Source organism: Carettochelys insculpta, chromosome 22 (assembly GCF_033958435.1).
Source record: "Carettochelys insculpta isolate YL-2023 chromosome 22, ASM3395843v1, whole genome shotgun sequence".
NCBI lineage: Eukaryota > Metazoa > Chordata > Testudines > Carettochelyidae > Carettochelys > Carettochelys insculpta.
In genome coordinates, this window is record NC_134158.1 from 6163360 (window position 1) to 6177647 (window position 14288).

At 62.9% G+C, this 14288-nt stretch overlaps 1 protein-coding gene across 1 annotated transcript; it reads left to right on the forward strand.

Annotated features, from left to right (window-relative positions):
• Positions 1-809: 809 nt before the first annotated feature.
• On the forward strand, positions 810-4506 carry LOC142024909 (uncharacterized). Its single transcript, XM_075017250.1, has 2 exons — positions 810-2790; positions 3646-4506. The coding sequence occupies exons 1-2, from the start codon at positions 2259-2261 to the stop codon at positions 4191-4193; spliced, it is 1080 nt and encodes a 359-aa protein (XP_074873351.1). The 5' UTR covers positions 810-2258; the 3' UTR covers positions 4194-4506.
• The last annotated feature ends 9782 nt before the right edge of the window (positions 4507-14288 follow it).

A 14288-nucleotide genomic window follows, 5' to 3' on the forward strand; every position in this document is an offset into this window, starting at 1 on the left:
TGTTGTTGTATTGGAGAGATACACGTCATTCTCATAGAAAGCCGCAATTTGTGCTATCACCCAGTGTAAAAATTGTAGAAATGCTTGAAGTATGTGGGGGTACAGGGCAGTCATCACTACTGCGTAAAGTATGGATTGCAGAGGTCCCCCCACCCCCAAAGCATTGTGTGACTGAAAGGTCGCTCTCCCACTTTTTTGCATCCCTCCTTTAGCTAGAGCACCCCAAGCAGGGTCCTTTCTCCCTGTTGAATCAGAACGCATGATTGGGTGCTTACTGTTAAGGCATTTCTCCATCACGGGCATCCCAGGAACAAGTACAGGCCATACATAAACATAAACGGTACAAATACAATAAAACCAAGCAGCTGCCAGCTCACACTGATACACAGGCTAAAAGCTCAGAGAAATACAAAGGCTTTAAAGCTTCAATTCTGTGATCCTCCTAAAGAACAATACTGAGAGGCTACATCTCCACTAGCCCAAAACTTCAAAATAGCCACGCAAATGGCCATTGTGAAGTTTACTAATGAAGCGCTGAAATACATATTCAGCGCCTCATTAGCATGCGGGCGGCAGTGGCGCTTCGAAATTGACGTGACTCACCGCCGCGCGGCTCGTCCAGATGGGGCTCCTTTTTGAAAGGACCCCGCCTACTTCGAAGTCCCCTTATTCCTTTGAGCAGATGGGAATAAGGGGACTTCAAAGAAGCCGGGGTCCTTTCGAAAAGGAGCCCCGTTTGGATGAGGCACGCGGCGGTGAGCCGTGTCAATTTCGAAGTGCCGTGGCTGCCCGCATGCTAATGAGGCGCTGAATATGTATTTCAGCACTTCATTAGTAAACTTCAAAATGGACATTTTGGGCTAGTGTAGACGTAGCCAGAATGTTATAAACCCTTGGCTGCAGATGCAAACACACAAGCCAGACCTTTCCATACAAGTCACCGATTCTGACTTGCTCCCAAAACCATCTGCCACAGGAAGGTGAGATGGAACATAAGGGCTACATCTACACTAGCACACTACGTTGAAGTAGCCTATTTTGAAGTAAGGACATTGAAATAGGCTACTTCAACACGTGTCGTCTACACGTCCTCCAGGGCTGGTGCCATTGACATTCAACATCGAAGTAGCGACTGAGAACATCGAAAGGAGCTGCCCCGGAAGGAAGTACGGAGTGTCCACACACACAAGCGCTCCCCATTGAAATAAGGGGCCAGCAAAGCCCCAAGCCGCTCCCTTAAAGGGCCCCTACCAGACACACTCAGCCTGCACAGCACGTGATCCACAGAGCCAATAATCGGTTGCAGAGCCTGTGCACACAGCATGGACCCCCAGCTGCAGCAGCAGCCAGAAGCCCTGGGCTAAGGGCTGATGCACGCAGTGACCATAGAGCCCTGCACGCGCTGGTCAGAGCGTCTCTAAACCCCTCAGCTGATGGCCACCATGGAGGACCCCACTATTTTGAAGTAGCAGGATACGGATCATCTACACACATCCTACTTCGACGTTGATGGGATGGGAATAGCGATTTTGACATGTCACCGCCTAACATCGATTTCAACATTGAAATGGCACATGACGTTGTGCCGGCTACTTCGAAGTAGCCGGCTAGTGTAGACACACCCTCGGTGCCAGAAACATTGCTTCAGGTTCAGTTCGGGAATACATCAGGGTGATGTGCCCGGACTGAGCTGTAAGTGGGGCATTTGGGCTGCGTCTACACGTGCACGCTACTTCGAAGTAGCGGCACCAACTTCAAAATAGCGCCCGTCACGTCTACACGCGTCGGGCGCTATTTCGAAGTTAACTTCGACGTTAGGCGGCGAGACGTCGAAGTCGCTAACCTCATGAGGAGATAGGAATAGCGCCCTACTTCGATGTTCAACGTCGAAGTAGGGACAGTGTAGACGATCCGCGTCCCGCAACGTCGAAATTGCCGGGTCCTCCATGGCGGCCATCAGCTGGGGGGTTGAGAGACGCTCTCTCCAGCCCCTCAGCTCACTGGTGGCCGCGTGGAGCGGCCCCTTAAAGGTCCCCTCCCCCGCCCTGACTGCAGGAGGCTGAGGCAACGTGCAGGCTCCTGCCTGCACACGCGGCGACCCTGCACAGCCCTCAGCCCCTGACACCGGCCATGGCTGCCCAGCAGCCCCCCCAGCGCCCCCAGGGGACCCCCCCAAGGGCAGCCAGAGCAGCCAGGGCAGCCAGAGGGCCACGCAGTCTGGGAAGCGGCAGCGGGGCACCTCTTGGACGGAGGCCGAGATGCGGGACCTGCTGGGGCTCTGGAGCGAGGAGGAGGTGCTCCAGGTAATGGGGAGCAAGAGGCGGAACGCAGATGCGTTCGCTCGGCTGGCCGACGGCCTGGCTGCCCGGGGTCACCCTGCCCGCACTCCTGACCACGTCCGCAGTAAGGTGAAGGAGCTGCGGCAGGGTTATGCCCGGGCCCGGGATGCGGCCAGCCGATCTGGGGCCGCCCCCGTCACTTACCCCTTTTACAGGGAGCTCAGGGACATCCTGGGCCCCCGGCACACCTCCTCCCCTCCGGCCACCCTTGACACCTCGGCTGACGAGCCCGAGCAGGCCCTGCAGCCGGGCTCCGCCCCGGAGGTAAGCCCCGCACCCCGGGGGCCCCCCCCGGAGGCCATCCCCGGGACATCGCGGCAGGAGGAGGAGGAGGAGGAGGGGGGCTCCTCCTCCGCAGAATCCAGCCTGCAGATCCTCCTCCTGCCATCCCGGAGCAGCAGCAGGACCTCCGACCCCCGGGGATCTCCGGACCGAGGGAGCGGACCCACAGGTAGGTACCCTTCTCTGGTGGACACCCCGGGGCTTGAGAGGCGGGGGTAACAGAGATGTGTCCAGGGCCCCCCACACGCTCACATGGCCATGGCCCCAAGGACACCAGGGCCATGGCCCTCACAGCACTGCATCCATCAGCCCCTGCCCCCCCCCCCCCGCATGACAGTGCCATGCCCCATCCCCGGGCCAGGGGGGAGCGGAACCTCGAGGGGCCCCCGGGCGGAGGGGGTGGGACACCCCGCAGCAGCAGCATGTGATGGAGTGGGGGGAGTGCCAAAGGGAGACTCAGGCTACATATGAGCCACCAGAGCCGAGGAGCTCCCAGGGCCAAAGGAGGATCCTGGCGCTACAGCTGGCAGGTGACACCTCTGCCCTGAGCAAACAGGAGGGAGGAGCCGAGCTGGCTTGGACTTGGGGTGCGAGGGTGGGGGCCACAGGTAGAGGCTAGGGGAAGGGAGAGCTGGTAGGCAGCCAGCCAGAGGAGGGGGAAAGCTGCATCCCAGAGGGGCCCCCCCTTGGGGGCTTCTCCCCACGACGGGTTGGAAGGACTGTCTCTTCTGACAGCTGGTGCTGTCACTCCTGCCAGAAACTGGCCATCTGTGGCCTAAGAAACCTCTCCTGCTCTCAGACCCTGCGGGGTGAAGTGAGAGTCGCTCCCACCAGGGGACGGGCTGCAGGGCAGGGGGACCCCTGAACCCCATCCATCACAGCAGCATCTCCCGGGGACGGGGATGGGGAACCTGCAGCACAGGGCTGGGGGGACAAAGGCCACGGCTCGGGGCCCACACTAACGCCTGTCTCCATTCTTCTTTCCCCCCTCCTCTCCTGTGTCCTGCACCTGCACCATCCGAAGGACCGGAAGAGAGCGCCGGCAAGGCCTCGGTTGTCCCGGAGAGCCCTCCGGGACCCTCGCTCCAGGGCAGCCCCTCGGCCGAGGAACGACCGGCCCCGTGGAGGGCCAGACGGCGGACCCCGCGCCTGCTACCGGCGGCGGCCACGGACCCCCAGCTGCTGGCCATCCTCCGCCGGCAGCTGGAGGTATCGGAGCAGCACCTCCGGCTGCAGGAGCAGGCGCTGGCCTGGCGCAGGGAGGCATGGGGGGCCTATAAGGAGACCATCAACCGGCTGGTTGACTACCTGGCCCCCCATGCCGCGCCGGCCGAGCCACCGCCCGCCATGCCCGCTGCTGCAGGCCCACCACCAGCTGCTCCAGCTGTCGCCGGGCCGTCCGCCGTCGCCCTACCACCTCCCCGTGAGGGCCACCGTGCCGAGGGACCCCTGGAGCCACCCGAGACTCGCCGGCGCCACTACCTTCCGGTGGAGCCCGCTCCCACCCAGCCGCGGACCAGACTGCAGGCCCGGCGGAGCTCCCGGCCGGGCACGCCCACTGCTGGGCTGTAGGGGCGAGGGGCCCGGGACGTGGCCCCCGCCCCTTGTTGGACATACTCTTGTTGGACTGCTTTATTTTGGTGCCCCTGTTTGCCCCGTCCCCCCTCTGTAAATAGTTCGCCCCGTTCTCCTCCCTGCTTTGCTTTTTTGTTGATGGTGCACACTTTTTTATTTGCTTTGTGGTTGTATTGTTTTATTTGTGCCCATCTTGATTTGCTTGAACGTTTGTCCCTCCTTCTTTTTGGTTTCTGTGTCAGATATTTATTTTTTTAAAAAAAAAAAAAAATTCGTTAAGACAAAAAAAACGTTTACGTTCACCCACAAGTTCGTGCTGTCATTTCTCCTGGACAAGTGGGGGGGGGCGCGGTGGGGTGCTCCATGGTGTTGGCGTTGGGGCAGGAGTGTGGGGGAGGAAGGGGCGGGCAGTAGGGGGCCTGGCCAGAGTTCACCCCGCGGCCTGTTGCTGGAAGTGGGCCCGCAGGGCCTCCCAGACCCGGGTCCCCTCTGGGTCCACCTGCCGACTGGGGGCAGCAGGTGGCTGCACATGTGCCCTGGTGGCCTCGGCGGCCCAGCCCTGAAGAAAGCTTTCCCCCTTGCTCTCCACGAGGTTGTGCAGGGCGCAGCAGGCACCCACAATCTGGGGGATGTTGGTGGGGCTGGCATCCAGGCGGGTGAGGAGACATCGCCATCGTCCCTTGAGGCGGCCAAATGAGCGCTCCACCACCTGGCGTGCACGGTTCAGGCGCTCGTTGAAGCGCTTCTGGCTGGCGGAGAGGTGGCCCGTGTAGGGGCGCATGAGCCACGGCCGGAGGGGGTAGGCCGCATCCGCGAGGATGCAGAAGGGCATGGTGGTGTCCCCCAGAGGGATCTCCCGCTGGGGGATGTAGGTCCCCGCCTCCAGCCGGCGGCACAGGCCCGAGTTGCAGAAAACCCGGGCGTCGTGGGTGCTGCCAGGCCAGCCCACGTAAATGTCCTGGAACCGTCCCCGGCTGTCCACCAAGGCCTGCAGGACGACTGAATGGTAGCCCTTCCGATTGAGGTATCGGCCGCCACTGTGGTCCGGGGCGCGGATGGGGATGTGAGTCCCATCCAGAGCCCCGAAGCAGTTGGGGAAGCCCAGGGTGGCAAAGGCGGCGACAGTGGCCTGTGGGTCCCCCAGCCTCACGAGCCTGTGCAGGAGCATGGAGTTGATGGCACACACGACCTGCAGAGAAAGCACATGGGACAGCCCCAGTGAGTGGTGAGCAGGGCGTGCGTGGCCCTGCCCTGCCCTGGCCCCCCTGCCCTGCCCTGCCCTGCTCTGCCCTGCCCTGCCCTGCCCTGCTCTGGCCCCCCTGCCCTGGCCTGCCCTGGCCCCCCTGCCCTGCCCTGCCCTGGCCCCCCTGCCCTGCCCTGCCCTGCCCTGCCCTGCTCTGGCCCCCCTGCCCTACCCTGCCCTGCCCTGCCCTGCTCTGCCCTGCCCTGCCCTGCTCTAGCCCCCCTGCCCTGCCCTGCCCTACCCTGCCCTGCCCTGGCCCCCCTGCCCTGCCCTGCCCTACCCTGCCCTGCTCTGGCCCCCCTGCCCTGGCCTGGCCTCCCCCTGTGGGTTCTCTTACCTCCATGAAGACAGCCCCGACGGTGGCCTTTCCGACACCAAACTGCTGCCCCACGGATCGGTAGCTGTCCGGAGTGGCCAGCTTCCAGACAGCGATGCCGACCCGTTTCTCCACAGGGAGGGCACGCCGCATGGCAGTGTCCCGGTGCCTGAGTGCGGGGGTGAGCCACTGGCAGAGCTCCAGGAATGTCTGGCGGGTCATCCTGAAGTTCTGGAGCCAGTGGTCGTCGTCCCACTCCCCAAGCACCAGCCGCTCCCACCAGTCGGTGCTGGTGGGGTAGCTCCACAGCCGCCGGCGTGTGAGGCGGGGGGTGGAGCGGGGTGCTGCAGGGATAGGGGCTGAGCCCTGCTGCCCTGGGGGCATGTCCTCCCCTGGGGCAAGAAGGTGCTCAGCTGCCCCCAACATGGCATGAGCCAGGGCAAGCCCTGCTCCTGCCGGGAGGGCTGGGTGGACCTCTAGCTGCTGCTGCTGCTGCTGCTGCTGCTGGGGGTCCATGACTGCGGCGCCCGGGGTCTGTGTGCCTATATGGCTCCTCAGACCGCGTGCTGTGCAGGCTGAGTGTATGTGGGAGGGGCCCTTTAAGGGAGCGGCTAGCTGTTGCCCCGGAAGCACTAGTCCGCCCGTTGACCCTGTCTGCAGCTGTGCCTGGCATCCCTATTTCGATGTGTGCTACTTTGACGTGTAGACGTTCCCTCGCTGCGCCTATTTCGATGTTGGGCTGAGCAACGTCGAAGTTGAACATCGACGTTGCCAGCCCTGGAGGACGTGTAGATGTTATTCATCGAAATAGACTATTTCGATGTCGCAACATCGAAATAGTCTATTTCGATGAATAACATCTACACGTCCTCCAGGGCTGGCAACGTCGATGTTCAACTTCGACGTTGCTCAGCCCAACATCGAAATAGGCGCAGCGAGGGAACGTCTACACGTCAAAGTAGCACACATCGAAATAGGGATGCTAGGCACAGCTGCAGACAGGGTCACAGGGCGGACTCAACAGCAAGCCGCTCCCTTAAAGGGCCCCTCCCAGACACAGTTGCACAAAACAACACAAGATACACAGAGCTGACAACTGGTTGCAGACCCTGTGCCTGCAGCATAGATCCCCAGCTGCCGCAGAAGCAGCCAGAAGCCCTGGGCTAAGGGCTGCTGCCCACGGTGACCACAGAGCTCCACAGGGGCTGGAGAGAGAGCATCTCTCAACCCCCCAGCTGATGGCCGCCATGGAGGACCCAGCAATTTCGACGTTGCGGGACGCGGATCGTCTACACGGTCCCTACTTCGATGTTGAACGTCGAAGTAGGGCGCTATTCCTATCTCCTCATGAGGTTAGCGACTTCGATGTCTCGCCGCCTAACGTCGAAGTTAACTTCGAAATAGCGCCCGACGCGTGTAGCCGCGACGGGCACTATTTCGAAGTTGGTGCCGCTACTTCGAAGTAGCGTGCACGTGTAGACGCAGCTTTGGTGTGTGGATGGTCTGTTTATGGTATTGGGCTGTTGAGCCTGAGAGGCCAAGCACACTGCTCCATCCATTTGAGCTGGGACAGTTACTTGAGGGTTGGTTATGAACTCGGGGGGTGGGATTTTTCCAAGCTTATGACATGTGACTTCTCTGCCTCTTTCATTAAAAGTGTCTTTTCTACATTCAGACTCTGTGTGTGAGTGGGGATCGTTGCCTCTTCCAGGCGCCTGGGGGGGTGTCAATTTCCCAGGCTACTGGGTGGGGGCTCGAGCTGGTTGTGTGTGAGATGGATGAACAGGAACCCCAGATATTGAACCCGGCCCTGGTTGCTGCCGACTCCTTCCAGCAGAAGGGTTATATGAACACTGGCACTGCTGCGAGTGCAAACTGCTCGGGGAACAGACACTGGACGTGCCACAAACCAGCCCAGAAACCAGCAGGCAGAGCCAGGGGGCAGTGACGGGGATGAGGCCCCTGTCCTGTCAGTGGGGCCAGCCCAGCCGCCTCAACCCGTGGGGAACCTGCAGTGCTGGCGAGGGGCAGGAAGACACACGCTGGCGGAAGGACGGCTCCGAGCTCCTCCCCGGGAGTCTGTGGCAGCCATTGGCCTGGCTGGGTGTGGGGCGTTCCAGGGATTTAACACGGGGCGGTCACATCCTGTGATGTCTCTTTTGGCTCCATCCCAGCAGGCCCCATACTGAATTAAGGGAGGGACATGGCCTGGCAGCGGCTGCCAGTCCAGCCCATTGCCCGTTGGGGTCCCGGCAGTTCTGTCGCCCCTAGAGCCAGTTGGTGGAGTCCGGAGTGTTTGTGCATCTTCCTCGCAGCCCCTTCGAGCCACAGGATGGGGTTGAGTCACTCCCTTGAGTTCTCACTGGGGGAACCAGCAGCCAGAGCCCAGCGGGTGAAGGGTTTGAAAGGTTCCCAAAGGTGGAAGACCTGGGACGTTGCTGACGGCCCTGGAGCTCAGGGGATGGGGCGAGACCCTGTGGCCCTCCCAGGCCGGGGCAGCCCCTGGGGTTAGGTCTGATAACAGCTGGCGCCTGCCCCTCCAAACCCATCCATGGGCCTGGCCTCACTTTGCTGCTGTGTTTTCCGTGTTCCTTTTCCTGCCCACATGCAGCTCCCCTGGGCCTGAGTGAACTCCTGTAAACCGACCGCCCACACCCCAGCCCCCATTGCACAGATGGAACATGTTGTACCTGGAGAAGGGGTGACCCCTGCCATGGCTGCCTCATTAACTAACCTCACAGCCATGAACAAACCCAAAGGGCGCGGTGATCAAACTGGGATGTTGTACAGCTCTGCAGGCAAACAGCCACTGCCGCAACTCTAGGGCCCTATCTCTGGAGGGTTCGTTTATGAATTTCCGTATCCTGGGTCCCAAAGTGCCAGGAAATTTCTCCCCCGTAGTTGCGTCTACACGTGCACGCTACTTCGAAGTAGCGGCACTAACTTCGAAATAGCGCCCGTCACGGCTACACGCGTCGGGCGCTATTTCGAAGTTAACTTCGACGTTAGGCGGCGAGACGTCGAAGTCGCTAACCCCATGAGCGGATAGGAATAGCGCCCTACTTCGACGTTCAACGTCGTTCAACGTCGAAGTAGGGACAGTGTAGACGATCTGCGTCCCGCAACGTCGAAATTGACGGGTCCTCCATGGCGGCCATCAGCTGGGGGGTTGAGAGACGCTCTCTCCAGCCCCGCAGCTCACTGGTGGCCGCGTGGAGCAGCCCCTTAAAGGGCCCCTCCCCCGCCCTGACTGCAGGAGGCTGAGGGAACGTGCAGGCTCGTGCCTGCACACGCGGCAACGAGCCTGCCTAGCCCTCAGCCCCTTCTGCATCCATGGCTGCCCAGCAGCCCCCCCAGCACCCCCAGGGGACCCCCCTGAAGAGGAGCCACAGCAGCCAGGGCAGTCAGAGGGCTTCGCAGTCTGGGAAGCGGCAGCGGGGCCCCTCTTGGACGGAGGCCGAGATGCGGGACCTGCTGGGGCTCTGGAGCGAGGAGGAGGTGCTCCAGGTAATGGGGAGCAAGAGACGGAACGCGGATGCGTTCGCTCGGCTGGCCGACGGACTGGCTGCCCGAGGTCACCCTGCCCGCACTCCTGACCACGTTAGGAGTAAGGTCAAGGAGCTGCGGCAGGGTTACGCCCGGGCCCGGGATGCGGCCGGCCGATCTGGGGCCGCCCCCGTCACTTGCCCCTTTTACAGGGAGCTCAGGGACATCCTGGGCCCCCGGCACACCTCCCCCCCTCCGGCCACCCTTGACACCTCGGCTGATGAGCCCGAGCAGGCCCCGCAGCCGGGCTCCGCCCCGGAGGTAAGCCCCGCACCCCGGGGGTCCCCCCCGGAGGCCATCCCCGGGACATCACGGCAGGAGGAGGAGGAGGAGGAGGAGGAGGAGGAGGGGGGCTCCTCCTCCACCGATTCCAGCCTGCAGATCCTCCTCCTGCCATCCCGGAGCAGCAGCAGGGCCTCCGACCCCCGGGGATCTCCGGACCGTGGGAGCGGACCCACAGGTAGGTACCCCTCTCTGGTGGACACCCCGGGGCTTGAGGGGCGGGGGGACCAGAGATGTGTCCAGGGCCCCCCACACGCTCATATGGCCATGGCCCCAAGGACACCATGGCCATGGCCCTCACAGCACTGCAGCCATCAGCCCCTGCCCCCCGCCACCCTGCATGACAGTGCCATGCCCCATCCCCGGGCCAGGGGGGAGCGGAACCTCGAGGGGCGCCCGGGCGGAGGGGTGGGACACCCCGCAGCAGCAGCATGCGATGGAGTTGGGGGAGTGCCAAAGGGAGACTCAGGCTACAGATGAGCCACCCGAGCCGAGGAGCTCCCAGGGCCAAAGGAGGATCCTGGCGCTACAGCTGGCAGGTGACACCTCTGCCCTGAACAAACAGGAGGGAGGAGCCAAGCTGGCTTGGAATTGGGGGGCGAGGGCGGGGGCCACAGGTAGAGGCTAGGGGAAGGGAGAGCTGAAAGGCAGCCAGCCAGAGGAGGGGGAAAGCTGCATCCCAGAGGGGCCCCCCCTTCTTGGGGTCTTCTCCCCACGACGGGTTGGAAGGACTGTCTCTTCCGACAGCTGGTGCTGTCACTCCTGCCAGAAACTGGCCATCTGTGGCCTAAGAAACCTCTCCTGCTCTCAGACCCTGCGGGGTGAAGTGAGAGTCGCTCCCACCGGGGGACGGGCTGCAGGGCAGGGGGACCCCTGAACCCCATCCATCACAGCAGCATCTCCCGGGGACGGGGATGGGGAACCTGCAGCACAGGGCGGGGGGGACAAAGGCCACGGCTCGGGGCCCACACTAACGCCTGTCTCCATTCTTCTTTCCCCCCTCCTCTCCTGTGTCCTGCACCTGCACCTGCACCATCCGAAGGACCGGAAGAGAGCGCCGGCGAGGCCTCGGTTGTCCCGGAGAGCCCTCCGGGACCCTCGCTCCAGGGCAGCCCCTCGGCCGAGGAACCACCGGCCCTGCGGAGGGCCAGACGGCAGACCCCGCGCCTGCTACCGGCGGCGGCCACGGACCCCCAGCTGCTGGCCATCCTCCACCGGCAGCTGGAGGTGTCGGAGCAGCACCTCCGGCTGCAGGAGCAGGCGCTGGCCTGGCGCAGGGAGGCATGGGGGGCCTATATGGAGACCATCAACCGGCTGGTTGACTACCTGGCCCCCCATGCCGTGCCGGCCGAGCCACCGCCCGCCATGCCCGCTCCTGCAGCCCCACCACCAGCTGCTCCAGCCGTCGCCGGGCCGTCTGCCGTCGCCCCACCACCTCCCCGCGAGGGCCACCGCGCCGAGGGACCCCTGGAGCCACCCGAGACTCGCCGGCGCCGCTACCTTCCGGTGGAGCCCGCTCCCACCCAGCCGCGGACCAGACTGCAGGCCCGGCGGAGCTCCCGGCCGGGCACGCCCACTGCTGGGCTGTAGGGGCGAGGGGCCTGGGACGTGGGCCCCCCCCCCCTTGTTGGACATACTTTTGTTGGACTGCTTTATTTTGGTGCCCCTGTTTGCCCCGTCCCCCCTCTGTAACTAGTTCGCCCCGTTCTCCTCCCTGCTTTGCTTTTTTGTTCATGGTGCACACTTTTTTATTTGCTTTGTGGTTGTATTGTTTTATTTGTGCCCATCTTGATTTGCTTGAACGTTTGTCCCTCCTTCTTTTTGGTTTCTGTGTCAGATATTTATTTTTAAAAAAAAAAAAAAAAAATTCGTTAAGACAAAAAAAACGTTTACGTTCACCCACAAGTTCGTGCTGTCATTTCTCCTGGACAAGTGGGGGGGGGCGCGGTGGGGTGCTCCATGGTGTTGGCGTTGGGGCAGGAGTGTGGGGGAGGAAGGGGCGGGCAGTAGGGGGCCTGGCCAGAGTTCACCCCGCGGCCTGTTGCTGGAAGTGGGCCCGCAGGGCCTCCCGGACCCGGGTCCCCTCTGGGTCCACCTGCCGACTGGGGGCAGCAGGTGGCTGCACATGTGCCCTGGTGGCCTCGGCGGCCCAGCCCTGAAGAAAGCTCTCCCCCTTGCTCTCCACGAGGTTGTGCAGGGCGCAGCAGGCACCCACAATCTGGGGGATGTTGGTGGGGCTGGCATCCAGGCGGGTCATGAGACATCGCCAGCGTCCCTTGAGGCGGCCAAATGAGCGCTCCACCACCTGGCGCGCACGGTTCAGGCGCTCGTTGAAGCGCTTCTGGCTGGCGGAGAGGTGGCCCGTGTAGGGGCGCATGAGCCATGGCCGGAGGGGGTAGGCCGCATCCGCGAGGATGCAGAAGGGCATGGTGGTGTCCCCCAGAGGGATCTCCCGCTGGGGGATGTAGGTCCCCGCCTCCAGCCGGCGGCACAGGCCCGAGTTGCAGAAAACCCGGGCGTCGTGGGTGCTGCCAGGCCAGCCCACGTAAATGTCCTGGAACCGTCCACAGCTGTCCACCAAGGCCTGCAGGACGACTGAATGGTAGCCCTTCCGATTGAGGTATCGGCCGCCACTGTGGTCCGGGGCGCGGATGGGGATGTGAGTCCCATCCAGAGCCCCGAAGCAGTTGGGGAAGCCCAGGGTGGCAAAGGCGGCGACAGTGGCCTGTGGGTCCCCCAGCCTCACGAGCCTGTGCAGGAGCATGGAGTTGATGGCACGCACGACCTGCAGAGAAAGCACATGGGACAGCCCCAGTGAGTGGTGAGCAGGGCGTGCGTGGCCCTGCCCTGCCCTGCCCTGCTCTGCCCTGCCCTGCCCTGCTCTGGCCCCCCTGCCCTGCCCTGGCCCCCCTGCCCTGCCCTGGCCCCCCTGCCCTGGCCTGCCCTGGCCCCCCTGCCCTGCCCTGCCCTGGCCCCCCTGCCCTGCCCTGCCCTGCCCTGCTCTGGCCCCCCTGCCCTGCCCTGCCCTGCCCTGCCCTGCCCTGCTCTGGCCCCCCTGCCCTACCCTGCCCTGCCCTGCCCTGCTCTGCCCTGCCCTGCCCTGCTCTAGCCCCCCTGCCCTGCCCTGCCCTACTCTGCCCTGCCCTGGCCCCCCTGCCCTGCCCTGCCCTACCCTGCCCTGCTCTGGCCCCCCTGCCCTGGCCTGGCCTCCCCCTGTGGGTTCTCTTACCTCCATGAAGACAGCCCCGACGGTGGCCTTTCCGACACCAAACTGCTGCCCCACGGATCGGTAGCTGTCCGGAGTGGCCAGCTTCCAGACAGCGATGCCGACCCGTTTCTCCACAGGGAGGGCACGCCGCATGGCAGTGTCCCGGTGCCTGAGTGCGGGGGTGAGCCACTGGCAGAGCTCCAGGAATGTCTGGCGGGTCATCCTGAAGTTCTGGAGCCAGTGGTCGTCGTCCCACTCCCCAAGCACCAGCCGCTCCCACCAGTCGGTGCTGGTGGGGTAGCTCCACAGCCGCCGGCGTGTGAGGCGGGGGGTGGAGCGGGGTGCTGCAGGGGTAGGGGCTGAGCCCTGCTGCCCTGGGGGCATGTCCTCCCCTGGGGCAAGAAGGTGCTCAGCTGCCCCCAACATGGCATGAGCCAGGGCAAGCCCTGCTCCTGCCGGGAGGGCTGGGTGGACCTCTAGCTGCTGCTGCTGCTGCTGCTGCTGGGGGTCCATGACTGCGGCGCCCGGGGTCTGTGTGCCTATATGGCTCCTCAGACCGCGTGCTGTGCAGGCTGAGTGTATGTGGGAGGGGCCCTTTAAGGGAGCGGCTAGCTGTTGCCCCGGAAGCACTAGTCCGCCCGTTGACCCTGTCTGCAGCTGTGCCTGGCATCCCTATTTCGATGTGTGCTACTTTGACGTGTAGACGTTCCCTCGCTGCGCCTATTTCGATGTTGGGCTGAGCAACGTCGAAGTTGAACATCGACGTTGCCAGCCCTGGAGGACGTGTAGATGTTATTCATCGAAATAGACTATTTCGATGTTCGAAATAGTCTATTTCGATGAATAACATCTACACGTCCTCCAGGGCTGGCAACGTCGATGTTCAACTTCGACGTTGCTCAGCCCAACATCGAAATAGGCGCAGCGAGGGAACGTCTACACGTCAAAGTAGCACACATCGAAATAGGGATGCTAGGCACAGCTGCAGACAGGGTCACAGGGCGGACTCAACAGCAAGCCGCTCCCTTAAAGGGCCCCTCCCAGACACAGTTGCACAAAACAACACAAGATACACAGAGCTGACAACTGGTTGCAGACCCTGTGCCTGCAGCATAGATCCCCAGCTGCCGCAGAAGCAGCCAGAAGCCCTGGGCTAAGGGCTGCTGCCCACGGTGACCACAGAGCTCCACAGGGGCTGGAGAGAGAGCATCTCTCAACCCCCCAGCTGATGGCCGCCATGGAGGACCCAGCAATTTCGACGTTGCGGGACGCGGATCGTCTACACGGTCCCTACTTCGATGTTGAACGTCGAAGTAGGGCGCTATTCCTATCTCCTCATGAGGTTAGCGACTTCGATGTCTCGCCGCCTAACGTCGAAGTTAACTTCGAAATAGCGCCCGACGCGTGTAGCCGCGACGGGCAGTATTTCGAAGTTGGTGCCGCTACTTCGAAGTAGCGTGCACGTGTAGACGCAGCTTTGGTGTGTGGATGGTCTGT